At 39.2% G+C, this 24,983-nt stretch overlaps 3 protein-coding genes and 1 long non-coding RNA gene across 7 annotated transcripts; 2 read left to right on the top strand and 2 right to left on the bottom strand.

Annotated features, from left to right (window-relative positions):
* Positions 1–4,541: 4,541 nt before the first annotated feature.
* On the bottom strand, positions 4,542–7,333 carry LOC130985905 (uncharacterized). 3 transcript variants are annotated; one of them, XM_057909079.1, is made up of 3 exons: positions 7,257–7,333; positions 5,789–5,944; positions 4,542–5,659 (listed from the first exon to the last, which is right to left on the bottom strand). In XM_057909079.1, the coding sequence occupies exon 3, from the start codon at positions 5,236–5,238 to the stop codon at positions 4,771–4,773; it is 468 nt and encodes a 155-aa protein (XP_057765062.1). In that variant the 5' UTR covers positions 5,239–5,659; positions 5,789–5,944; positions 7,257–7,333; the 3' UTR covers positions 4,542–4,770. The 3 variants fall into 3 exon arrangements, with proteins under 3 accessions (XP_057765062.1, XP_057765064.1, XP_057765061.1); XM_057909081.1 differs by having other exon boundaries at positions 4,542–5,190; positions 5,278–5,944; XM_057909078.1 differs by having other exon boundaries at positions 4,542–5,944.
* Positions 7,334–10,768: 3,435 nt separating this feature from the next.
* LOC130985906 (protein NAR1) lies at positions 10,769–16,341 on the top strand. 2 transcript variants are annotated; one of them, XM_057909082.1, is made up of 12 exons: positions 10,769–10,905; positions 11,433–11,547; positions 12,485–12,567; positions 12,748–12,901; positions 13,021–13,207; positions 13,831–13,957; positions 14,403–14,559; positions 14,651–14,700; positions 14,780–14,951; positions 15,181–15,307; positions 15,410–15,501; positions 15,815–16,341. In XM_057909082.1, the coding sequence occupies exons 2-12, from the start codon at positions 11,461–11,463 to the stop codon at positions 15,965–15,967; spliced, it is 1,389 nt and encodes a 462-aa protein (XP_057765065.1). In that variant the 5' UTR covers positions 10,769–10,905; positions 11,433–11,460; the 3' UTR covers positions 15,968–16,341. The 2 variants fall into 2 exon arrangements, with proteins under 2 accessions (XP_057765065.1, XP_057765066.1); XM_057909083.1 differs by lacking the exon at positions 10,769–10,905 and having other exon boundaries at positions 11,532–11,547; positions 12,679–12,901.
* Positions 16,342–17,436: 1,095 nt separating this feature from the next.
* On the top strand, positions 17,437–18,388 carry LOC130985907 (uncharacterized). Its single transcript, XR_009089115.1, has 3 exons — positions 17,437–17,584; positions 17,983–18,130; positions 18,210–18,388. It is a non-coding gene; the product is annotated as an uncharacterized LOC130985907 (long non-coding RNA).
* A 1,673-nt stretch (positions 18,389–20,061) lies between these two features.
* Positions 20,062–23,456, bottom strand: LOC130985908 (uncharacterized). The gene is made up of 5 exons (XM_057909084.1): positions 22,755–23,456; positions 21,436–21,654; positions 21,041–21,139; positions 20,567–20,680; positions 20,062–20,485 (listed from the first exon to the last, which is right to left on the bottom strand). The coding sequence occupies exons 1-5, from the start codon at positions 23,250–23,252 to the stop codon at positions 20,285–20,287; spliced, it is 1,131 nt and encodes a 376-aa protein (XP_057765067.1). The 5' UTR covers positions 23,253–23,456; the 3' UTR covers positions 20,062–20,284.
* Positions 23,457–24,983: the final 1,527 nt, after the last annotated feature.

Raw genomic sequence — 24,983 nt, forward strand, 5'->3', positions numbered from 1 at the left:
TGATACTCTGCAGTGCACTCAAGACATGAATCAACAGGCGGAGCACTATAATCGAGCTGCACGAACGAAGAGACCACGTAGCCTGATCGAGGAGGAGATGGTGGAGATAGATGAAGTTCAAATTAATGCAAACTTTCCAGACCACAAAGTCCGGATTGGAGCACAACTCGAACCAGAGCTCAGAGAGAAGCTTATCAACTTCCTATCTGATTATTACGATTGTTTCGCTTGGTCCCATGAGGACATGACGGGGATTGACCCTAAGATTATTGTTCACAGGTTGCAGGTTGCCCCAGATTACCCACCGAGGAAGCAGAAACGGAGAAAGTTTGCGCCAGAAAGGAATCAAGTAGTGAATGATGAAGTCACGAAGCTCCTTAAGAATGGACTGATCCGGGAAGTCCACTATCCTGAATGGCTCGCAAATGTGGTGGTAGTCAAGAAAAAGAATAACAAGTGGCGGGTATGCATTGATTTCACTGACCTCAACAAGGCGTGCCCAAAAGACTCGTTCCCACTGCCACACATCGACATGCTAGTGGATGCGATAGCAGGCCATGAACTGATGAGTTTCATGGACGCATATTCGGGATACCATCAGATACGGATGCACCCTGACGACGAGGAGAAGACGGCCTTCATGACCAACGTAGCATTATATTGCTACAAGTATATGCCATTCGGGTTGAAGAACGCGGGAGCAACCTATCAGCGCCTGGTCAATCGGATGTTTGCAAGTTTGTTGGGGCAAACAATGGAAGTCTACATTGACGACATGTTGGTCAAGTCCATCCACGCGAAGGACCACATTGATCACTTGAGGGAGACGTTTGAAATTCTTAGAAAATACAATATGAAGCTAAATCCTACTAAATGCTCTTTTGGTGTCAATGCAGGGAAATTCTTAGGTTACATGGTTACTCAGCGGGGAATAGAGGCAAACCCGGCTCAGATTGAGTCAATCCAGGGAATCCCTTCCCCCACTTGCGTGAAGGACGTTCAGAAATTGACAGGACAGATAGCCGCATTAAGCCGCTTTATCTCAAGATCATCCGAAAAATGCCACCTCTTCTTCAACACCTTGAGGAAGTCAAGAACGTTTGAGTGGACAGAAGAATGTGAGGAAGCGCTAAAGCAGCTCAAGCAATACTTGACTAGCCCACCTTTACTCGCAAAACCGAAAGACCACGAGACCTTGTTGGTCTATCTAGCCGTCTCCGATACAGCCGTCAGTGCCGTGCTGGTCAGAGAGGAAGATGGGAAACAATCACCAATCTACTATGTGAGCAAATCACTACTTGATGCAGAGACCCGATACAGCCAGCTAGAGAAATTGGCCCTCGCATTGGTCCACGCAGCAAGAAAGTTACGTCCGTACTTCCAGTGTCATCCGATCATAGTTGTCACCACGTATCCCTTAAAGGCCATACTACATAAGCCGGAACTATCCGGTCGATTGACAAAGTGGGCGGTGGAGTTGAGTGAATACGACATTACATACAAACCACGGACCGCACTTAAATCTCAGGTATTAGCCGATTTTGTTGTTGACTTTGCACCTAACCTTACTATACAGGCCGACAAAGAGTTATGTTGTCTGACGGAAGAACCCAACCAAGCTGGAACTTGGAAACTATATGTTGATGGATCCAGCAACGTACGAGGGAGTGGACTTGGAGTCGTCCTTTCATCACCACGAGGTGACAACATCGAGAGATCAATTCGATGTGATTTCAAAACAACCAACAATGAAGCTGAGTACGAAGCCATGCTATCCGGACTCGGACTAGCCAAGGAAATTGGGGTAAAATGTATTAACGTATTTAGTGATTCTCAGCTTGTAGTTAACCAAATGCAGGGAACTTTTCAAGCCAAAGATACTAAGATGACGGCTTATCTGGGCAAGACGAAAGAGCTCCAATCTTGCTTTGAGGAGTTCACCATCAACCAAGTGCCGAGGGGGGAGAATGGTCATGCTGATGCTTTGGCCAACCTGGGGTCAGCAATTCAAACCACACAACCTAAAACTATAACGATCACTTGCCTTCGATATCCAGCAATCCAAAAGGATGAGGCCGAAGAACAGGTGACCGAAGTATCAGTCGAACGAACATGGATGACCCCCATAATGGAATATCTTGAGAAAGATATACTCCCGGATGATCGGAATGAAGCACGACGGCTTAAGGCTCAAGCAGCACGGTTCTGCATCATCCGAGGTAAACTGTATAAACGTTCATTTACTGGTCCCTACTTGAAATGCATTAACCCTGCAGAAGCAAGATACGTCTTGTCCGAGTTACACGAAGGGGAATGTGGCAACCACTCAGGAGGAAGAAGCCTCGCGCACCGCGCAATAACCAATGGTTACTACTGGCCCACCATGAAAGCAGACGCGGCTGATTACGCCAGAAAATGCGACAAGTGTCAACGGTTTGCCCAAATATCACATCTGCCCCCAGAGCCGATGACTGCTATCACTTCACCATGGCCATTCATGAAATGGGGAATGGACATTGTAGGCAAACTGCCTACTGCACCCGGTCAGAAGGTATATATGTTAGCGGTGACTGACTATTTTAGCAAATGGATAGAAGCAGACTCCTTTCACCAAGTTCGTGACAAAGAAGTCAAGGGATTCATATGGAAGAACGTGATCTGCCGATATGGAGTGCCCAAAGAGATTGTCACGGATAACGGATCACAATTCATCAGCGCGGACTTCCAGGACTTTTGTAAGTTCTGGAATATAAAGCTGAGCTTCTCAACACCAAGATATCCTCAGGCAAACGGACAAGCGGAGTCTTCCAACAAAACCATCATGAACACCCTGAAGAAACGGCTAGAAAAGGCCAAAGGTAAATGGGCAGATGAGCTACCAGGCGTATTATGGTCCTACCGAACAACTACAAGAACATCGACAGGGGAAACACCGTTTTCCCTTGCCTATGGGATGGAGGCAGTAATCCCAACAGAAAGCGAAGTACCCACCGCCAGATATGAGCTCACGACAGACAACGAGAATCAAGAAGCTATGTGCCACGAGTTAGATCTCCTCGATGAGAAACGGAACACAGCCAATATCCGATTAGCATCGTATCAACAAAGTATCGCCAGGCACTACAATAAGCATATCCGTACCCGCACGTTCAAGCCGGGTGACTGGGTGTTACGAAAGGTGTTCCAGAACACCAAGGAAATAGGTGCGGGCAAATTAGCCCCAAATTGGGAAGGACCATATCTGATCACCAAAGTGGTTGGACATGGAGCATACAAGTTGCAATCGACAGACGGACGTGACATCAACAACAGTTGGAACGCCATCCATCTCAAACAGTATCACGCTTGATCCCTACACTTCTACTTTATTTCAAAAAGTCTTCCGAGACCAACTCAATTTACTACACGATTACTGACCTTTGCATGCAGGTCAGAACTACATTCGGGCTTGATCCCTTAAATGGGTATGTAGGCAGCTCTAAGGAGCGCAGCCCCCCCACCCCCTCCTCACCCGGGGGGAAAAATTTTCAGGTCAAAGGCGCACACCCGTCTTACCCTGAACGTCCCGAATTTAGCCTTAAGTTTAAATAACTAAGTCTAAATGGGGGAGAAAAATTTTCAGGTCAACGGCGCACACCCGTCTTACCCTGAACGTCCCGAATTTAGCCCTAAGTTTAAATAACTAAAGTCTAAATGGGGGGACAAAATTTTCATGAACAAGACGAACGCCCGTCTCACCCGAACATCCTTAATTTAGCCTTAAGTTTAAACAACTAAAGTCTAAATGGGGGGACAAAATTTTCATGAACAAGACGAACGCCCGTCTCACCCGAACATCCTTAATTTAGCCTTAAGTTTAAGCAACTAAAGTCTAAATGGGGGGACAAAATTTTCATGAACAAGACGAACGCCCGTCTCACCCCGAACATCCTTAATTTAGCCTTAAGTTTAAACAACTAAAGTCTAAATGGGGGGACAAAATTTTCATAAACAAGACGAACACCCGTCTTACCCCGAACGTCCCAAATTTAGCCTTAAGTTTAAATAACTAAGTCTAAATGGGGGAGAAAAATTTTCAGGTCAAAGGCGCACACCCGTCTTACCCTGAACGTCCCGAATTTAGCCTTAAGTTGAAATAATTAAGTCTAAATGGGGGAGAAAAATTTTCAGGTCAACAGCGCACACCCGTCTTACCCTGAACGTCCCGAATTTAGCCCTAAGTTTAAATAACTAAGTCTAAACGGGGGAGAAAAAATTTCAGGACAAAGGCGCACACCCGTCTTACCCTGAACGCCCTGAATTTAGCCTTAAGTTTAAATAACTAAGTCTAAATGGGGGAAACATAGGGGAAAAATATTCTTGTCCGGCTCGGCCCTACCCGACAGTGCTCGATTGCCCAACGAAGCCCTGCTCGGAAAGCGTTCAACTGCGCAGCCTTGAGACTCGTATCACATCTACTTGTCTTGGTTCAACAGTTAAGTCCGAATAGGTAAAGAAAAATATACAAACACTCGAATATAAAACAGTCATATATAGCCGATCCAGGGGGCAAACCCCCCGGCGATCCGGACACTCCGGAAAAATCATTCTCGTGAATACAAGAAAAAATTTAAGTCCAGCCCAATGGCGTAGACTTAAACTAGTAAGAATCCAAGGATGCATACACCCTATGCAAAATTAACAAAGTCTGAAGGCACGAATGCCTAAATTACACATAAGATATTAGAGGCACATACGCCCAACCAAAACAGAGTTAAGGAAACGACAACATCACTCGTCGCCACCGACGTCGCCTGAAGTGGCCACCCCGAAAAGCTTGTCTTGATACACCTTCCACTGTCGAATGTTCCCAGCATTGTCCCAAGTCTTGTAAGACCCATCCAAGACCTCCTGACTCATATCAGCCCGGGACTTGAGTACAGCCTCATGGCAAGCATCGAAAAGCTCTAGCTCCCGATTTTTCTCCATATCCGCCAGTTCAGCCTTCAGACGACTGATTTCCTCATCTTTCGAAGCCAATTGAGCCTGAAGAGACGCTTCCAAGGACTCCAGGTCCGCCTGGCCTTGCTTGACCAACTTCTGAGCTTCCACAAGCTCGTTCTCTATCCTAGCCTTAGCAGCACGAACATCCTGTAGTTGTCGTTTGTGCTCAAGCCTAGCCTGCTTCATAAAGATAGCATGCTGATAGTGCTGCAAGAAGATATCAAAATACCACAAGTTAGTCAATAAAAATAACATGTCAAAGGAAAAATGAAAACAAGAGACAAGTTTTATCACCGTGAAGGCCGAAGAGGCGAACACGTCATAGGCTTCATCCTCCCCATAGTTGTTCAAAACAGCTCGGTCCTCTTCAAGTAAGAGCTTTCGAGCTGACCTGACAGCGCGTTGTACTCGGTATGAGCCGAAGCACCAACAGGTAGAACTACGTGAACAGAACCATCGGATAAGCAACCATCATCAGGTGCGGGAGTCCGTTTCCGTGAAGAGCGACCGGAAAGGACGTCAGATCGCGGTGCATCAGTCGCAATAGGCGGCTCTGTTGGCACACTCGAGCTTGATGCCTGCTTCTTCTTCTTCCTCTTCAGTTGTCTCGCCACGAAGGCGTCAGTGTCGACCTCATTCGGATTATAGTGAAACTTCAAATCAGCCATCCAACCGTCTGCATATACTCGTTGCTCCGGGGTCAGTTCAGCCAAATTTTTATAAGCCTGTTTCACCCGCAAAATTTCCAAAGAGCGGAGACCTACCACGACACTAGTTTCAGCAAGAGTTTTAGGGATGAATGTACCTTCCGGAGGAGCAGGGACTTGAGCCCAAATCGACGACTGCTTAATGTTCAAATCGTGAAGAATAACCCTCCAACTCCGATATGGGGGAGGGTATTGAAGAAACCGATTGTTCCGTTCAACCAAATCCAACACTACAGGGATAGTTTTCGAACAACCTGCACACAAAGATAATCAAAGTGTTAGAAAGAATAACATAAAGAGGAGGATGAGAAGCATGAAAGACTCCACCAATTCTAACACTCACTAGGATTAGACCAAACAGAAGGAACTCTCTTCCCTTCCGGAATACACAAAGCACCGTATTCAACGAAAAAATATTTACTCTTCCAAGCCCTTTCACCATCATCCATGTCCGTAATCAAAGGCTCACAACCTTTCTTCCTACATAACTTGTAACGACCTTTGTCCTTTGGAACATTCAGAAGATCATAAGTGCTCTTTACATCGGCGATGGAGATGTCGAAACCATGTAATTCACTGAATACCTGTAAACTCAATAACAACCGCCAAGAGTTTGGCGCAAGTTGCCCGGGCGAGAGGCAATGATAATGGCAAAAATCAATAACCAAGCGGGGTAGAGGAAGCCGCATTCCCTGTTCGAACGGTGCTTGATACAAACACACCCATCCTGGAGCATGGAAATTTGCTCGCATTTGCCTACCCGGAGCATGAAGAGCGACATGATTCGGAATACTGTAGGACTTCCGAAGGACGTGTAGTTGCCGCGTGTCCTTGAAGAATGACTCGGGATTACCGTTAATGAGGAACGACATTACTGGCACCGCCCCTGGAATAAGCCCTTCACTGTGAACTCCAAAACCACTACCACCATCATAACTACCGTGATCACCCTGCCAAACTTCAATCTCTCGATCCGGGATGTCCGCGCTCTCGTCAGCACAATAGTCTATATCATCAGACGGGAGTTGCATCCTACTCGATGAACCAACCGAACCTCCCCGATTACCCAACATAGCACGCAGATATCCTAGAACATGATAAATTCTAAAAGTTCAAGTAAACGTATTACCCCGATCACCCGACGACATAGTTGCAAAAAATAAATAATATGAAGTTCGATAGACCGGTTCGCCCGATCGCAAGCTACCCGCTTAGCTACGTGCGTACTTGAGCAATTTATGTAAAGGATCGGCACCCATAACACCACATACGAAGGAATTGCATAAATATTCAAAGGAACGTCATCTACACATTAAGTGTTCAATCGTATCAACCCGAAGCACCCGCACTAGCGAGCTCTACACTATCAACTATACTTAGAGAAACTTTCTACACGATGCTACAAACATCAAAAAACACGTAAAAAATTGCTCGCATGGATCAAACGCTATTTCTACAAACGCATAATCAAAATCATTCAAAAGCACAATACGACAAAAATGATAGGTATTCATGCTTAGAATATTTGAAGAACATTCGAAGAAAGTAGAGAGAAAAAAAACCAACCTCCAAAGCTCTCCCAAAAATCTTCTCTCTACTCCTCCTTTCTCCAAAACTCCAACTTTCAAATGCTCCAATTTTTTAACTCCTTTGTGTAGGAAATGAGGAGACAAGCTCCCCACTATATAGGCAAGAAAAAAGAAGTACGAACGGACTCCAAATAAATTCAAGCTCAGTTAATAAAAATTTAGGATGAAGCACAACTGTTCAACACTTGACATGCATATTGCATTTGACACTTTTAAATATCTCGAAAAATGCTTCCAGTACACATTTACCTTAAAAGCAAAAGCTTATTTCCATCAACCCTTGTCAGACTACCTATTTTTCCACATGCTAGCTATACAACTTTCCTAAGTCAAACTCTAGCTAGACTATCCACTCTCACTTTTCTCTCTCTATAGCAAAGAGAATAAAACAAGCACGATGCTTCTAACATCCACAACAATGGAAGCCATCTCCATCCTCCTCCTTATCTCTCTCGTCTCCGCCGCAGACGTCGCCACAGGCGCGATAGGCGTCAACTACGGTCGCATGGCTAACAACCTCCCATCCGCGACTCGTGTTGTCCGCTGTCCTCAAAGCCCTCTCCGTCTTCGGCATCAAGCTCATCGTCACCTCCCTGATAACTCGAACTTCATCTTCGAGGAACACGCTCATGTAGTAGTTCCCCCTGAACTGACGAGGTGCGACTCCTTCACTATGCGCAGATAGCATACCATCAACGAAAACTAATAAGAGACGTATCTTCCGAAAGTAAAAACAAAAAAAGAGAAAGAGAGAAAGAACGATGACCCTGTTGTCCCGTATCAGGCGGAAGAAAAGTAAAATATGTAAAACACGGAGAGAAAAAGAAGACCCTGCAGTCCCGTATCGCCCACATTTTCTCTTTCTGAAAATTAATAACAACACACGGCACTCCCGTGTTGCCCGTATCTTCTCTCTCTTTGGAAAATCAACGCCCCACACACTATATTCTCGTATGGGCTTCTCAGTAATTAAAACTTAAATGGCTATTGCGGTCCCACCAATTTCAAACCAAATGCAAGAAGTAAATACATGCATATACGTGTACATGCATAATACATGCATTTATATGCATGACCGCCACGTGTCCTCAAAAAGCTTATATCATTTTGATGCCCACCAAATGAACTTACCCCAATAATCTCGAAAAATCAGGAACTCCAGCATGTGGGGGTGCATTCTTTATAATATATATATATATATATATATATATATATATATATATATTAAAAAAAAAAAAAAATCGAACAGCCTAAAAACCTCTAACACGGAGGAATTTTCACCTCTGGATAAACACATCACAGCAAAGCTGTGATATTTTTTCATCTCATCGAGACGTTTCCGAAAAGATGCTTTAATAGCAAATCTGAGTTCCGAGTCAAAAGTTACGTGCGATTTAAGTTCTACCGACACAAGCACAACACACAAGCCGCATTCGGCTTCGTTCTCCACGACAAGCAATAATTACCTAATTTGAATTATCAAATGTGAGTATTAGACGGTAAGCACACACATACGGTGCGCCGTCATCAAATTAAATTGCACTCTCTAATAGGAAAAACTCCAATTAGAGAGTGGGGGACAAACTGTAATGGCCAAAATTCGTATAAGCCTAATAAACAATAACCATGCGGCCCAACGGGCTAGTTCGATAAAACGGTCCATACGACACTCATAGCACAAAGCCCAAAGTCAAGCCTATATGCGGGAGATACATAAATTCACCCAAGAAAACCCTAAACGGGGCAGTTACTTGACGACTAAGTCAGACGAGAGTCGCGGGAGAACGTTTCCTAAAAAGTCGGAACTGCTAGGGTTGTAACGGGTATTCTAGCAAAACCCTAACCCTAGCCGCCTCCCTGCACGTCCGCAACATATATATCTACCAACTCACTAATGAAAAGGGGCATCGACAATCACTCAGATCCACTCTGGCACTCGCACACGATCTCTCACTCTGGTTATCTCTCGCTCTCCCCGCTCTTTCGTTCCGCCTCCACGCTCACAACATTCTAGGGTTCCGATCGCCTCGCTAGCCCCGCTAGCCCGGACGTCCGTCGCCCCTCATTCCACGTCGCTCACTAGCTATAATTCAACCTCCTGAACACCCCGGTCTTCCGGATACATCGCTTACTACTATCTTCTCTTTATCATTTATTTATTTCAGTTACGTTATTTACGTTTATTACTTATATCCGTTCACTGACTTGAGCGTCGGAGGCCCTTCCATCGACACCCCCACCGGTGCTCTTCGGAGGGCTCTAACGTTACTTGTGGTCTCAGGTTGCTAGTGCCCGTCGATCCTGACGTGACTGACGTCACTTCCGTAATTGTCGGATTCACCCCCTACAAATATCATTTTCAAAATTGAGCCAACCGTCTTTGTAGTTATTTTGGAAGTTATATTTTCGAAATTTTAGCTATTTAGTTTATTTTTTTGTTTCCAAAATTATATTATTGATTTGATTCCACTAATTTAGAGATTTCCTAAAAATAATACTAGATTTGTTTCCACATATTTTATTTGTTTCCAAAATTATATTATTGATTTGTTTCCAGTAATTTAGATATTCTTCTAATATAATCACAGATTTGTTTCCATTAATTTAGATATTCTAACAAAGGAGTTAGCCACGCTCCCCTGTGTTACCGTTCGTCATGTCAAGCGTGATCTTAATGCTATCGCTCATTCTTTAGCGAAAGTGGCGAGGGATATTAGTAGGGGTGTAATCGAACCGAATAGTGGTGTGCTCAAGTTTAGTTTGTTTAGTATCGAATCGAATCCCGAACTTTACTTACCGAATACTTTGAGGCTCGCGAGCGGCTCATGAGCCTATACAAACTTTCTAAATTTATATTTATATTTAAAATATTGATTATTTTATTTTAAAAATAAATTATTTTATTCAAAATAATAAATATATTAATTATTTTCTTATAACAAACAAAATCAATTAGTGATTTAATACAATTATTATTAATTTTAATGGATAAATGTAAGTTGTGTCTACTAATAATTTATATTTTTCAAACTGAATCACTTGACGAACATGTTCACTAGCTAACGAGCCGAATACTACTAAGCTCAAGTTTGGTTTGTTTATTTTACGAGCTTTTCTAAACGAACTTGAACGAGCTTTTTTCGAGCCGAGCTTCGAATAGTTTGCAAGCGGCTTGGTTTGTTTACAGCCCTAGATATTAATACACAACATGTTTGGGATGAATCTCCGGCCTTTGTGGTGGGTCATCTTCATTTACCATGCACTTGTGATTAATAATATTATCCTCTCGTTCCCTCAAAAAAAAAAAAAACAAATTCGTAAGGCTATTTTCCAGAGTAACTTGGCATTACTTTTTTCAAATTCTAGGAAATAAAATATTCTTTAAAAATCCTTAAAACATAAATAACTAAATAGCTTAAAACCGTCTAATTAATATTTAAGCATGAAATCCAAAAATCTTTACCGAAAAAAAAAAAACTTCAACCCATAAGAATACTAATTCTCCTACCTGCTCTGCCGCCACACCCACCCACCTCCAGGCTCCATCCACACGCCCCGCCCCACAGTCCCACACAGCTTCGGCCTCCCCTCCTCGCCGCGACGCCGCCCCTATTGCTGACTGCTGAGTAGTTCGCTTACTCATCAAGCTTTTTCTGATTTTTGTATATACGGTGAATCTGCTTATGAATCTATTAATTTGCGTATGCATCTACGGTATACAGCAGAGCATATTCGTGTAACTCTCAATTATCTACTGAGTTAATTTTTTTGGGAAAAGAAAAAAGATCGGTCGGTTCGGCAAACCGATCCTTTTTTGCCGATTCGGTTTATGTCGGTTTTTCAGTTCGACTCGGTCGGTTCGATTCTTGTTTCTAGCTCATCAGTTTCGGTTTTTTTTTTTAATTGGTGTCGATCGGTTCGGTTTTGAACCGATGCTTAGTCAGCAGGCAAGGCAGAAGTGATTGGAGCGCGTTGTGCACCCGAAACTCAGTTGAATATTAAACCCTCTTCGACCGCCTTCTAATACTCTTTTTTAGAAATCTTTAAATACCTAATTTTCTCGAGTCTCCACTTTTCTCTGTAGTTTGGGAATCACAACTGGAACACAAGATTCAATTTTTGCATCATAAACTATACATCTTTCGATTTTCAGGCAATCGTACACTACACAAACTACGATAATGTCGGAGAGATTTTCTGCTACGCTCAGAATTGGTGACTTGAACGATTACATAGCTCCATCACAAGGTTGCGTCATTAAAACTGAGGTAACTGGTTCTTTTAATCAATAATCATCAGCTAGGTTTATGAAAATTGTGATTGGAATTTCACACTTTTTTGCTCTCTTTTTTTGTTAAAATTGTTGAACAGTTTGAGGTTCTGTTAAAGTTTGGTAAAATATTTCCACCTAGCTTATTTTGACACAATTGGTGAAGTTCAGTGCTTAGTTAAGTTGTTCTCGTTTGAAGTATAATACTCATGTTTGAGACGACTCTTGGAATCATTGGTGTATGATCCCATGTGAAAGTGCATACTCGTTTAGTATGTTTTGTTGAAATAATACAGAGGACAACACTTGCTTTGAATTACAAAATGAAACTGAACAAGAAAACAGAAAAATGAACCTACAAAGTAACTTAAAAATAAAATGAATAAGACAAACATTTATGTCGACTTGAGGTAGCCCTCTATCCGCTAGATGAAATATGCCCCAGCTAGTGTTCATGGAAATAACGTATTGTCCTCAAAGATAAAGCAACTTGTGTCTGTTCGAAATTAGCACCAAAAATCAAGCAACATTGGTGAACTTGATAGAGCTCGTGAATTGAGCATTATGCTCCTACGAATGCATCTAAGATGATGATATGAGATGAAAAGGAGAAGAGAGAAGAGAAGCTTATGCTTGGTGTGTTTTTCTCCCTCAATAAATGAGGCCTTAGATAACCACAACATGGCTAGCCATTAAGCTTTGGCGGCTACAGCAGCTGAAAGGCCAAAGGTCTTGGTAGTTACAACAACTGAAAGGTCTCACGTGTAGTACACAATTTTAACATGACATCATTTCCCTCTCCAAAAAATGATTTCCACAAATTAGTTTAAGTGTAATACATATACAAACCAATTTCCAACATGTTCTTGTGTGTTGCAATTCTTTTCTTTATATGCCATCTTTTCATAGTTATACTATTTGCTTCTCGTGAACAGAATTCTGGTAAATCAAGGATGGTTCCTAAAGCAGCTCAGACGGAGCCTGTGAAGATCTCACTCAAGGACTGCTTAGCATGCAGGTAACTACAACTATGGTTCTAGGTTTTAGGATTTGTTATTTTTTTTTTATCACCGCTGGTAGATATAATCACTTAGGGCCTCTGCACTTGTGTGTGTGTGCATGAGTGCAGGGGAAGAACAGAGGGAGAGGAGAAATCGAAAAGAATAATGGAACACTAATGTTCATGATTCTCATGCAGTGGGTGCATAACTTCCGCAGAAACAGTTATGCTTGAGAAGCAGAGTTTAGATGAGTTTCTTTTGAACCTCAACAAAGGAAAAGCTGTAATTTTCTCCCTTTCTCCCCAGTCTAGGGCTTCTCTTGCTGTTCATTTTGGCCTTTCTCCCCTTCAGGTAAGATTGTATATATAGAAGTCCATGTTGTATATTATTTATTTTTGCTGGACAAATAATTGTTGGGTTGTCTATTTTGGGTATGTGCTCCTGGCACTACTGTTTTTTAATGATTTCAGGTATTTCAGAAACTTACAACATTGTTGAAGTCTTTGGGAGTGAAAGCCATTTTTGATACTAGCAGCAGTCGAGATTTAACACTTATCGAGTCTTGTAATGAATTCATAGCTCGCTATAGAGAAAGCAATTCAGCTAGTGAAGAGAAGTCAAAATCAGCCCTTCCTATGATTTCATCTGCATGTCCAGGTACTAAAATATGACCCACTCTTCGTATGTACTAGGTGGAATTATTTCTTCTCTTCAACCTAAAAAATGATGTCCACGACTAGTTATCTGTGTGCGGGTGTGTGTGGGGTAGGGAATGTTTGGGTGGTAGACTTCGCATATTAGACTTTTAATTTAGGGTTATTAGCCTATAAATACACAAACTTTTTACATTTTCTGAAATTTAACATGTCTTTTATTTTCTGCCTACAAATACATAAACTTAGCATTTTTTCTGATTTTTGACACGGACATGAAAAAAATTCTATTTATTGTTGACATGGAGGTCAGAATACATGACGTGGACTACTAAATATGCACTTGAGTAGAGTAGTTTTATTCATTATTTTGATTGGAGAGTAAATGACATGGTATTCCGACCTTCACGTTAATAGAAAATTAGAGTTTTTTCTTGTCGGTGTCAAAAATCAGAAAAAATGCTAAGTTCATGTATTTGTGGGCAGAAAATAAAAGTCATACTATTAAATTTCAGAAAATATAAAAAGTTTGTGTATTCACAGGCTAATAACCCTTTAATTTATAATGATTGAAATGTCTTCTTGTTTGTAATTTGTAACTGACTTTTCCTTGATATGCAATGTCAGGTTGGATATGCTATGCTGAAAAAACTCTTGGATCGTATATTCTTCCACATATTTCTTCAGTGAAAAGTCCCCAACAAACAATTGGTGCTGCCATTAAGAACCACATATGCCAAGAATTATGTATCAGGTGATTAGCTTTCTAATCATTGTTATGGACACTTTTGGTTCCACATATTTCATTTGCTTTGTTATAATCTGTGAATGGTTATGCATTTGGCCCGATACCTTTGGAAGCACCGGTGCCGTGATACATGGGATCCATGAGTAGTTGCTTGATTGTCCGGTTGTTTTATGAAATTTATTTGCTATTAGTCAGTCTTCATTCATAAATGATTTTTCAAAATATAGGATAAGCCAATTAGAAATCACTTGTGAGGTTCTTATGCCTCCCAAGTAATTTTCAATTGTAGAGAAATGGTTTCTGATATTGGTCAGTTTTCAATCAGAAATGATTTTTCAAATTATAGGTTAAGCCAATTAGAAATCACTTGTGAGGTTCTTATGCCTCCAAGTATTTTTGAATTGTAGAGAAATGGTTTCTGATATTGGGGATACACTGTACATGCAAGCAGGCCAGAGGACATATATCATGTCACCGTGATGCCTTGTTATGACAAAAAGCTTGAAGCTGCTCGAGATGACTTTATGTTCCAGTCGGATTCTGATGCTGAAAGAATTACAGAGGTCGACTCAGTGTTAACAACTGGAGAGGTTTTAGATTTAATTAAGGTATACTTTCGGTGATAGCAGTCTGATCATCAAGTATTTATTGTTTTATTTCCCGTTTCTCTAAAAAGTAAATGACGTACTATTGTTGCAGATGAAATCAATTGATTTTACAACCTTGGAGGATTCTCCTGTGGATAAATTGTAAGGGGTTTCTATTTATAGGCTACCTCAGGCAGGCTATGATGGCCTGGGACTGATCAAGTGATATTTTCATCCGCAGATTGTCCAATGTAGATGAAGGAGGCAATCTCTATGGTGTTAGTGGGAGCTCTGGAGGTTATGCTGACACAATTTTTCGTTATGCTGCAAAGATGCTTTTCAGGAAGGAAATTGAAGGTCCTCTAGAGTATAAGACTGTAAGGAATGCGGATTTTCGTGAACTTACTTTGGAAGTAAGTTTCATCTCCCTTTTACCTTGATATTTCGTATTCCTTGTTCAATGATGCTTCATACTTTGCCCGTGATATCCATTTTAATTATTTCATCTTCCTCTGCGGCAAACATGCAAGAATTCGGATATGTATCTTAGTTGCTCATCATTATAGACATTCATCTCTTTTAAGATAAAGGGTTACCTTGTTCACTTTTTTTTCCTAAGAGAAATCTATCTTTCTAATGCAGGTAGAGGGTAAAGTTGTGTTGCGATTTGCACTGTGTTATGGATTCAGGAACTTGCGGAATATTGTTACAAAAATCAAATCTGGAAAGTGTGAATACCATTTTTTGGAGATTATGGCGTGTCCATCTGGTATTTTGGCTTTTCTACCTTCAAGTGTTAATTTATGAGTGTCAACTGATATATATTCCACTGAAACTATTTTTTTTTTTTTAATGTTTGCACCCATAACAGGATGCCTGAATGGTGGAGGTCAAATCAAACCCAAACCTGGTCAATCTGCAAAAGATTTGATTCAATTGTTGGAAGCAACATATTCTGAAAATGTAAGTCTGATATATGTTGCTGCCCGTCTTGGATTGAGGTTCTATTCTGTCTGCCAGTTATATAAAAAAGAGTGTCTGATAACCTTATAGCTTGTGGGGGACATTGTTGAAAAATGAGGACGGAGTTGGTGGGTTTGGATTTCCTGAATCCTGAACTTCCAGCTTCAGGAAAAGGAAGGAAAATCTCAGTGCCTTGACAACCAAATAATATGTTGACAGCCTTCTGCAGTTCGATAACTTAGCTGCTGGGACAATTTTTCTTAATGAATGTTCTGAATTGTGTGATGGATGCTAATTGCTTAGGCTTTTTCAGGTATTGGTGGCTGATCCTTTTGAAAATCCTGGAATCAAAAGGCTATATAGTGAGTGGCTCGGGCAACCCGGTTCAGAGAAGGCGAAGAGACATCTTCACACTGAATACCACCCTGTTGTGAAAAGCATTTCCTCTCAGTTGCAAAACTGGTAGAAAGAGGGACTTGTTTTGGCTGATAACTTCAATTAATCATACGGTAATAAGGCTGGTTCTCTACCCTCTCAAATCTTCTTGTAGCATTTGTGTGTATGATATGCTTTTCAACTTGTTTTATTTTTGGTAGTCAGGCATAGATGAAAGGCGATCGAGTTTTGCTAGGTTGTTTTAGCATATAGGTAATTCGTTTAGATGGCGTAAATATATTGTCTATGTTGATGTAAAAGCTTCAAGACCCCCCAAGTCCAAGGTCTCAAAACTGTCTTCTTTAAGGGGTTTTGTATTGTGTTGTAGTATTAATTGATGGGAACGTTGGAGTTCTTTACACAGTCTCAATACCTAATAATATTTGGATACGCCACATTTTATCATGAGCTACCAATTTCTTTGTATAATGTGTTGCGTTTCATTTTAACTTGAGAAATGTTGATTTTTTTATTTTGATTAATTATTTTTATAAGCTCCCAGGTTACGTTATACTTTCTCATGTTGCATACCATATCTTGTCTTGTTCTAAAGTTTCCTTTTGATACTGGGGAATTCATATACAATTTTGTATGAATTTGTAGACTAATATAATGGCGATTGGCGACAACACGCCCAAACTTTCAACTTCTGAAAATGGCTATTGCCTTTGTTGCCAACACTATAACCGAATGCATAGTCCCTATCCCAAATTAAAGGAATTAAAATGACACTTCAGTTTTCTGGTGAATATTGATGTAACGAAATATATAGAAAGAAACGGAGAATTTTTCACTACATATTTGACAAAAAGAAATATACGAGTTCTTGATATGTTACTAAAGTTATGCTACCACCAATTGGTTCTCCAACAACGAGATAAGGTACTTCTTTTGGTTCCGAATAAATATCTTAATTGATTAGTTCTTACCTCTTTTGTTTATGAATAAATGTTCTAATTTTTAGAAAAAGTAGTCACCGAGTATTTATATTTCAGAATGAGTGCGACTTTAAAAATATTTAAATTGAAATAAAATAAATAAAAACTATCCACTAATATAAAACAATAACTACACTTATTATTTTAGGAGTACTTACAAAGGGGAAGGAATGCAACTGATCACTTAGAATGCTCCTATTACAATTTATATTCTTCAAAAGTATAATTACGATGATATTGCATGGTAGCTTGGATATTGATTACAATTTCCATGACCATTAAAGTGATATGACACGTTAAAAATCTATTCTTGGAAAGTAAATTCAGAAATGGTTAATTTAACAAAGCGATCCCTTTACTTGACAAGAAAATCTTGAGTATTTTCTGTAACAAAATCACAACGTATCTTCAAAACTTGAAAATATTGTGTAGCCATTAACTTTTATATATTGGCATATATATTTTTTATATTAAGGTTATATGTCAGCATATATTTGTCTCTAAATCTTGTCACATTAATTTCCACTAAGTACAAAAGAACTTTTCATTGATAATTAAAAATAATAATTCTACATAACTGACTGGGGCCCATCTTTGGGTAGAAATAAGTTTTGTACTGAAATCCTAGGTTTTATGTGTGAGAGTCCTAAAGCTATTCTGACAAGGAAAAGGTCTGCTTTGAACATCTCTTACTCAAATTTTGGAACATGGTAATCCTCAATCCCAATTCCATCTGCAATTCTGCGTGTGCGCGTGTGTGTGTGTGTGAAAATCATTGGTTGCAAATTTTCATGGAATTGAAATGATGTTCTTGTGAGTTGTGAGTTGATATCTGATATTCCTGCTTGTTCACAGAAGTTCTTCTCAGACTAAAAAAAAATCTAAATTTTTCTGCAAAAGGAAATACGAAGTTGCCTCTTGTTTTGTAGTTTAGACTTCAAAATCAGCGATCTTCTTCTTCTTCTTCTTCTTCTCTCGAGAATCGGAAGGCTTTTTAGTTTGTGAATGCAGGCGTTGTCTTTTTTTGTTTACAAGAAATGGTGCGTTGGCGAAAGAATAAAGTAGGGTTAGAAATAGAAATGTAGAGATTTGATGATTTGGTGTGCAGACGGTGTCGAAGCGGGTGGCGGAGAAGAAGGTGGCCAAGTTTGAGAAGAATATCAGCAGAAGAGGAGTGGGTCCCATCTCTTCCAACAAGGCCTTGGAGCCTGCTCACATTCTTCTTATTCTCTTCGCCGTCTTGGTCGTCGCCTCCTGTATTATTTACCTTTTCTTTTTCTTCTTATAATTAATTTTTATTATCACAACTCCTAATTACATTTTATTTGTTGGTAGTTCTCTTCCAGGTGGTGAGGATGGCCATGAATGGTGGTATTCCGGAATGAACCCTCTTCTTCTTCTTTCAGCTCCTTAGAATTACAAATTATGCCAATAAAATGCTTCAAATTTTAACAAACCATTTATCCTTGTTGAATTAATTACCAGTTAGCGCTGCTTATTTTCTCAAGGAAGAATTCTTACTTGTACGTTTTCCCAATTAGCTAGGCCATTATAATTCTACTTAAAATCTGTTTCCTTTACTGTTGTTTTGATTACTTAACATCAAGACATTCCATTATCGTTAGCTAGAGACTGATGTTGATGCACAGTTAGATGAAAGAGATCTTGCCAACTTGTTTCAAAAACTCAACATCAGCTTTTCTTAATCCTACTCTCATTTTTCTTTTGATTGGATACTACTCTCACTTAATTCTGCATTCATTTTTTTCAATTTGGTTAAAATCAACATATATAATTTAATTATAGCAAAAATGTGCGAGTACAAAGATCCAAAATCGCGCGCATTATTATACCTTTTTCAATCACTTGCTTTGTTCACTTCATTCTTAGAGGGTTTAGATCCGCTATAAAGCTCATTTTAAGAAGCTGAAAAAGTTATTGCTTTTGTTAAAAAAATTGTAGAGCTTATTACAAGTGTTCACATGATTAGACTTATAAGTTATAACATGGAGTATTTAATAAAGAGAAATTAATTTTGTAATTACGTACAATGACTAGGACCAGCTTGCTTTTCCATTGCAAGATCTTTTATATATTAATTTTGTAATTACAATGATTCTTATTTTATATCTTAAGAATTATACTTATTTTAGCCCTCCCCTATATATATGTGTGTAATCTTTTAATAGAGGGAATTATAAACCATAAAATCTAATATTATGCTACTGTAAGATGAATTTCTTTTAAGGGCTGGTCTTGGGTGCGACCGTCGCACAGTGTGCGACGGGTCCGCCCCGACCCGCGCCCGACCCGGCCCGCATTCCAGACCCGAAATCCTAAATTCTAAATTATTACATTTGTTTATAATAATTATTACTTTTAGTAAGCATGAAATATACATTTGTGCGAACAAATGTATACTTATATAAATATAGGTATTTTCCTTCATTTAATATACAGTATTATATTTTCTAAACCCTAAATTCTATAAACTAAACCCTAAACCCTGTAAACTAAACCCTAAGCGTGAACACTAAACCCTAATAGGTGAAAACTAAACCCTAAGCCTGAACACTAAACCCTAATAGGAAAAAAAAAAAAAAAAAAAAAAAAAAAGATATACATTTGATCGCACAAATGTATACTTATATTAATATAAATATTTACCTTCATTCAATATAAAACATTATACATATCAATATACATTTATATGAACAAATGTATATATTATGTTATTAAAAGTAACAATTGTTATAAACAAATGTACTAATTAGGAGTATGGGTCAAACCCATGCGGGTCAGGGTTCCGAGTCAGGAGGGCGGGTTTGAATCCGGGTCGACCCGTCGCACACCTGTGCGACGGTCGCACCCAAGAATTAGCGTTCTTTTAAATCGTAGCCCATCAATTTGAAAAAAATAACAAACTCTAGAATATTCTATTAGACTTTTTATAGACTCAGCAATACACCCTCTTAATGGAAGTGAGCAATCAATTTAGGCTACGGAACCTCTTTGTTTTGCACCAAATTGGTATAGACAAGCATCCATAACTCAGTTATATAAGGCCTACTTCCAATATCGTATATGTACTATGTATCATTAATTACTAGCACCAATAAATAAAATTATCATACTTTTAAGCATCTTCAACAAACAAGCCAACACAAAACATAGAAGCTGAGCATAATTAGCAGAACTTCAAAAATGCATTAAAAAGCTCGACCAAAATTGGGTTCTTTTTTATGGCTTAGATGAAGAAGCTTGAATATGGACAAATGATACATGAGGCTAGATATATCATAGTGCCTGATATCACATACAAAATGTTCCAACACACTGAGGGTTTCAAGAAACTGTAACAGCAGGTGATATATATAAGAGGTGGAGAGAAATCTCCCAGAGTTGGAAAATCAGAATAGTCTGTGATGCATTTGATTTCCATGTGTGCATCTGGTGTTACCGGAGCAGCTAGCAGCGCCCCCGACCAAACCCTTCCGCCCCTTGGAGGATTGGGAACACTCACAACTTCTCGACAGCTTCGTTCCACATGAGTTATAAACTATTTCAGGAGATGGTCCACCATCAGTGGGGGAACCATAAACATTGAAATCCTACAACAAACATCATGTTATCCATGTTTTGGGTTGACGAGGGAAGTAGTTACAAAGTTAGTTAATTAAACACACAAGTACCTTGGACTTTGTCCTGGAATAGCAAGGTGTGAGGCAGGGATTCAAATCTTTCAGGAACATGTCATCTGGACTCTCCGGGGTCGTGTAATCCCCAGAGCTATATTCCTGATCGAACTATTCAATAAAGTAAATAAGATAGTGTTGCTAACAAGATCTGATATAGAACTATATTGATTAATGTGTTTTGCACACAACATTACAAATCTTAGACTGGATGTTAGAAATAAAGAATTTTGGTTTGTAGGTGAATCCAACTTAATAGTATAATTGAAGAGCCACCACAAATTTCACATTATATGAAACTGGAAGTACCATAATGCATAGCTGAGAGATGATTTAAAATGCATTTCAGATTCACCTTAGTCAATTTCAGTTTTAAAGGCAACAGGGATAAAAACTGAATATAGGTGACTTTTATGAAAACTGCAGTTTTCTTTTTGTATTTTAAAATCCCTTTCAATTTAGCAGCTTTACCAGAAAATTTGATGCATCTTCTTGATCATATGAAGGTGTTCTTGGGGAATTGAAATGGTTGTCACAGAATCCTCTTCCAGAATATTTGTCTGCCTTCACCTGTGACCAAAAGAGACACGAGATTGAGTCACCCACTAGGATGATATGCATGTATAATTACAGGAGTGGGGATGAAGTTGCACACGTGTGGTTGATTGATTAACAGTGATGGCAGTATCAATCCAAAGCAACAAATGCCAACTTTATTGGCAAGTTTTTGACAAGCCAAAATACTGTGTTACTTTATTGGTTAATAGAAAGAAATGCACACAAATATGTCAAGATCAAGCCTACTTTGCAGCTGTGCACATGTGGAAGAGAAAACAAAATTTTCATGCAAAGAGTTTAAATTCTACCTCCGCAAGATCTTCAGCAAGAGATTGTAGTTGTCCGGTAAGAGAAGTAACCTGTCTTTGAAGATTTGGTATGAGTTGCTTAGCCTGTTTTAGCTCTGATCCCTGCTTCTCTAAAAGGTTCTGAACTTGTGAATTCATCACATCCGGGAAGAGAACAGCACTTTTAAGAGACTTTATCTCTTCCCTTTGTTTTAAGCACAAATCTTTTAATTTTTCAACCTAAAAATTGCACAATGATTAGTAACATTCAAGAATAACCTCATCTTAGAACATGTACAGCAGTAACCGATAAGTACTACTCAAAAGACTAAAAGGTTTAGCTGGATCAGATGTGAAATATCATTCCTACAAACTAAAAGGACCCCAGGGAAACCTCTCCTTGTAAAGTAAGAAAAATCAACTGAAATGCTTCACATTACAATCGAACTCTGTAATTATTTTGAGCATTCAGTTTTACAGAACAAATTTCCATCCTGACACATTTTGCAGAAGCTTGTTTAGTTAGCAAGATCACGGGATCAAAGGTAGTGACCCAGGCCGGGGCATAGCACTGTTAATACAAAATAATTTCAGAATAAATTGGGGCTTGATAAAAAATTTGTAAGATGTTTATCCCTCTGAATTACATGACAGAATCAGGCATATCAAATATATTGCAGTACTGGGAAAAAAAAAAGGTCAAGATCAAAACAAAGTTACTAAACCAGTCAAGCAGCAAAAGCTACTATGTACTAATTGGCAATAGAGAACTAGAGCCTATAGTGTAGTAACATTTCAAGGCTCCAATCACTCATCTTCACAAAAGTGAAGATCTAATTTTTGTTTTCCTAAGAAAAAAAGAAATGAACTACTGTCTTAACACATTCAACTCATAGTGTACTAACACTAACACTCCCAGTTCCCAATTACTCATCTCCAAAAGAGCTAATCCAAAATCTGATTTATTTATTTTTTTCTAATAAAATAAGAAAAGATTGTGGCATTCACTGTTTTAAAATGTTTGACCAGGCAATGCCACATTTTTTTTTTCTGGAAACATCAAAACAACATTTGAATCAAATTCAAGTTTTGATACTTCGTTCTCTATAATCAACACAAATTAGCAACCCCTGGTTTTCTAAGTTGCTTTCAAGATTTCTAATGTTTTAGTCACACCCTTTGAAAGATAAAAACATTCACATTCTCTAAATCCTCCTTTTTTTATCAGCGTAGTTAAAGATTAACGCAATCTTCGGTTTCTTTTTATTTTCCAACCAATAACTAAAAACAAAAAATGGATCAAAATCCAATAAAAATGAGTAAACAAAGATTGTGTTTACCTCTGTGTTTTTGTCGTCGAGCAAAGACTTGAGGTGAGCAATCTGGTGGTCCTGCTCCTTATTCAAACTCAAGAGCTCCCGCTCACTCCTCAACACCATCGCCAGCGTCCTCGTGTTAGTCTTAACCTCCGTGAGCGCCTTCTTGGAGCTCTCATCTCCTTTTTTCTCTGACCCTTTAAACAGCTTCTTGTGAAGCCCGCTCAATCCAGCGCTCTTCTTGGCGCCTTTCTTCAAATCCTCCGCCAAGAGATCAGAGGCAATCACAAATGCCTTGGGGCCCTTATCCAGATTTTTGACCTTCTTATTATTCTCCACCAGCTTCTTCACCATGGAGCTGAAATTAATGTGGTTGGCATCGGTTTTCTTGGGAACGAGGGCGCGTGAACTGCAACCACGCGAGGAGGAGTATTCAGCGGAGGAGGAGGGGTCGGATTTTGTGGAGCTGTTTAGGCTGTTGGGTTTGTTGTAGCGAGTTGCAGGCCTGATTGAAGAAGCCATTAATGATTCTTGAGATTTAATTTCGAGGGAGTGATTAAGGTTTGAAATAGGGAATTTAAGGATGGGTGAGGATTTGTAGGGTTGTGTTGGTGCTTGAAAAAGAAGAAGATCCGGGTGTTGTCTGAGTGTGAGTGAGGAATAGGATGATTCAATTCAAATTTTTGGTATGCGACGGCGACGCGAGGCAAATAATTCTCACTGTCAAGACCAAAATGACCTGCCTAAGGGCGGGGTTTTGACATTTTAAATGTTTTGAATTTTTTTTAAAATAAATAAATTTAACAATTAGATTAAGAAACAGTTAACATCCCTTAAATTATTAAATCTTTTTTTTTCCGTCACTCATCAACAATCATTTGTGACTTGTGAGTGAGTGACGTGACAAAAAAAAATCATATTTATGTATGTATATTAATATTTGGGTATACAAATGTGTGAAAGTCAAATTTATGTTCAAGATTGAATAACATGGGATTTTTTTTTTCTGATTTTGCAAGATTCAGTAAATAGTCGTAACTTTGTCATATATCAAAGATAAATCAAGATTTTTTTTTGTTGAAAGTAAAGATAAATCAAGATTGATAGTAGTATATGATTCAATAATCACGGGGCTTAGCTCACCTGGCCACCGGGTCCTCACTTAAATGATGAGATCCGGGTTCGATCTCCTTTGGGAGCGAATTTGGTGATTGGAGTGATAAGGTGGGCTTGGTGAATTCTTGGAGTGTTTGGGGAACTAATTGTTAACATCTAACATAACTAGGGATGGCAATCGGGTACTACGGGTACGGATAGTGACTATCCATACCCATACCCACGAACTAAATGGATAGTGGTTTTTAACCACGAAACTATCCATGGATATCAAATGGTATCCAAACCCGCTACCCGCGGATACCCACTATCCGTCGGGTATCCATGAACCCACTATCCGGCGGGTATCCGTCACCCGCTATTCGACGGATACCCACTATCCGCCGGATACCCGCCACCTACTATCCGCCGGATACTCACGAAACAAAATTTAAATATAAATTTACAACAAATTTAATAGAAAAAAAATCAACACAATTCAAATCCATATGTTGAAATCCACAAAGAACAATGTTTAAATTCAAATTCATCAACTAAAATATAAAATCCAACAAAATTCTATAATTGCTCAACAAAATTCAAATTTGGATTAGACTATTAGAATTTGGGAATTAGTTCAGTTTCTGTTTGGGCCTATTTTAAGATATAATATGCTAGCCCATAATCTCAAAATATATATTCAAAGCCCATATTTTATAGAATTTTTTGTGAATATTGACGGGTAATTGGCGGGTATTTTTCGCGGGTAAACGGGTTTCGTGGGTATGGATAGTAAGTATCCAAACCCATACCCACAAACTAAATGGATAGTGAATTGCAACCACGAAATTATCCGTGGATATCAAATGGTATCCAAACCCACCCTAATAGGTTCGGGTTTTCGCGGATATCCGTTACCCGCGGGTAGATTGTCATCCCTAAACATAACTTTATCCGATAAAAAAAAAAAAAAAACGTTCCGATCAAAAAAAAAACGTGACTGGAATATGAAAAATTCATCGCCATCATTAAAGACTTTTAAAAGTCTATGAAAATTAAAAATTCATCGCCATCATTAAAGACTTTTAAAAGTCTATGAAAATCTGGGTGTAATCGTTCAAGCTTTTAAAACTCTAGGATTTTAACATTGAACTGATT

This window comes from Salvia miltiorrhiza, chromosome 5 (genome assembly GCF_028751815.1).
Source record: "Salvia miltiorrhiza cultivar Shanhuang (shh) chromosome 5, IMPLAD_Smil_shh, whole genome shotgun sequence".
NCBI lineage: Eukaryota > Viridiplantae > Streptophyta > Magnoliopsida > Lamiales > Lamiaceae > Salvia > Salvia miltiorrhiza.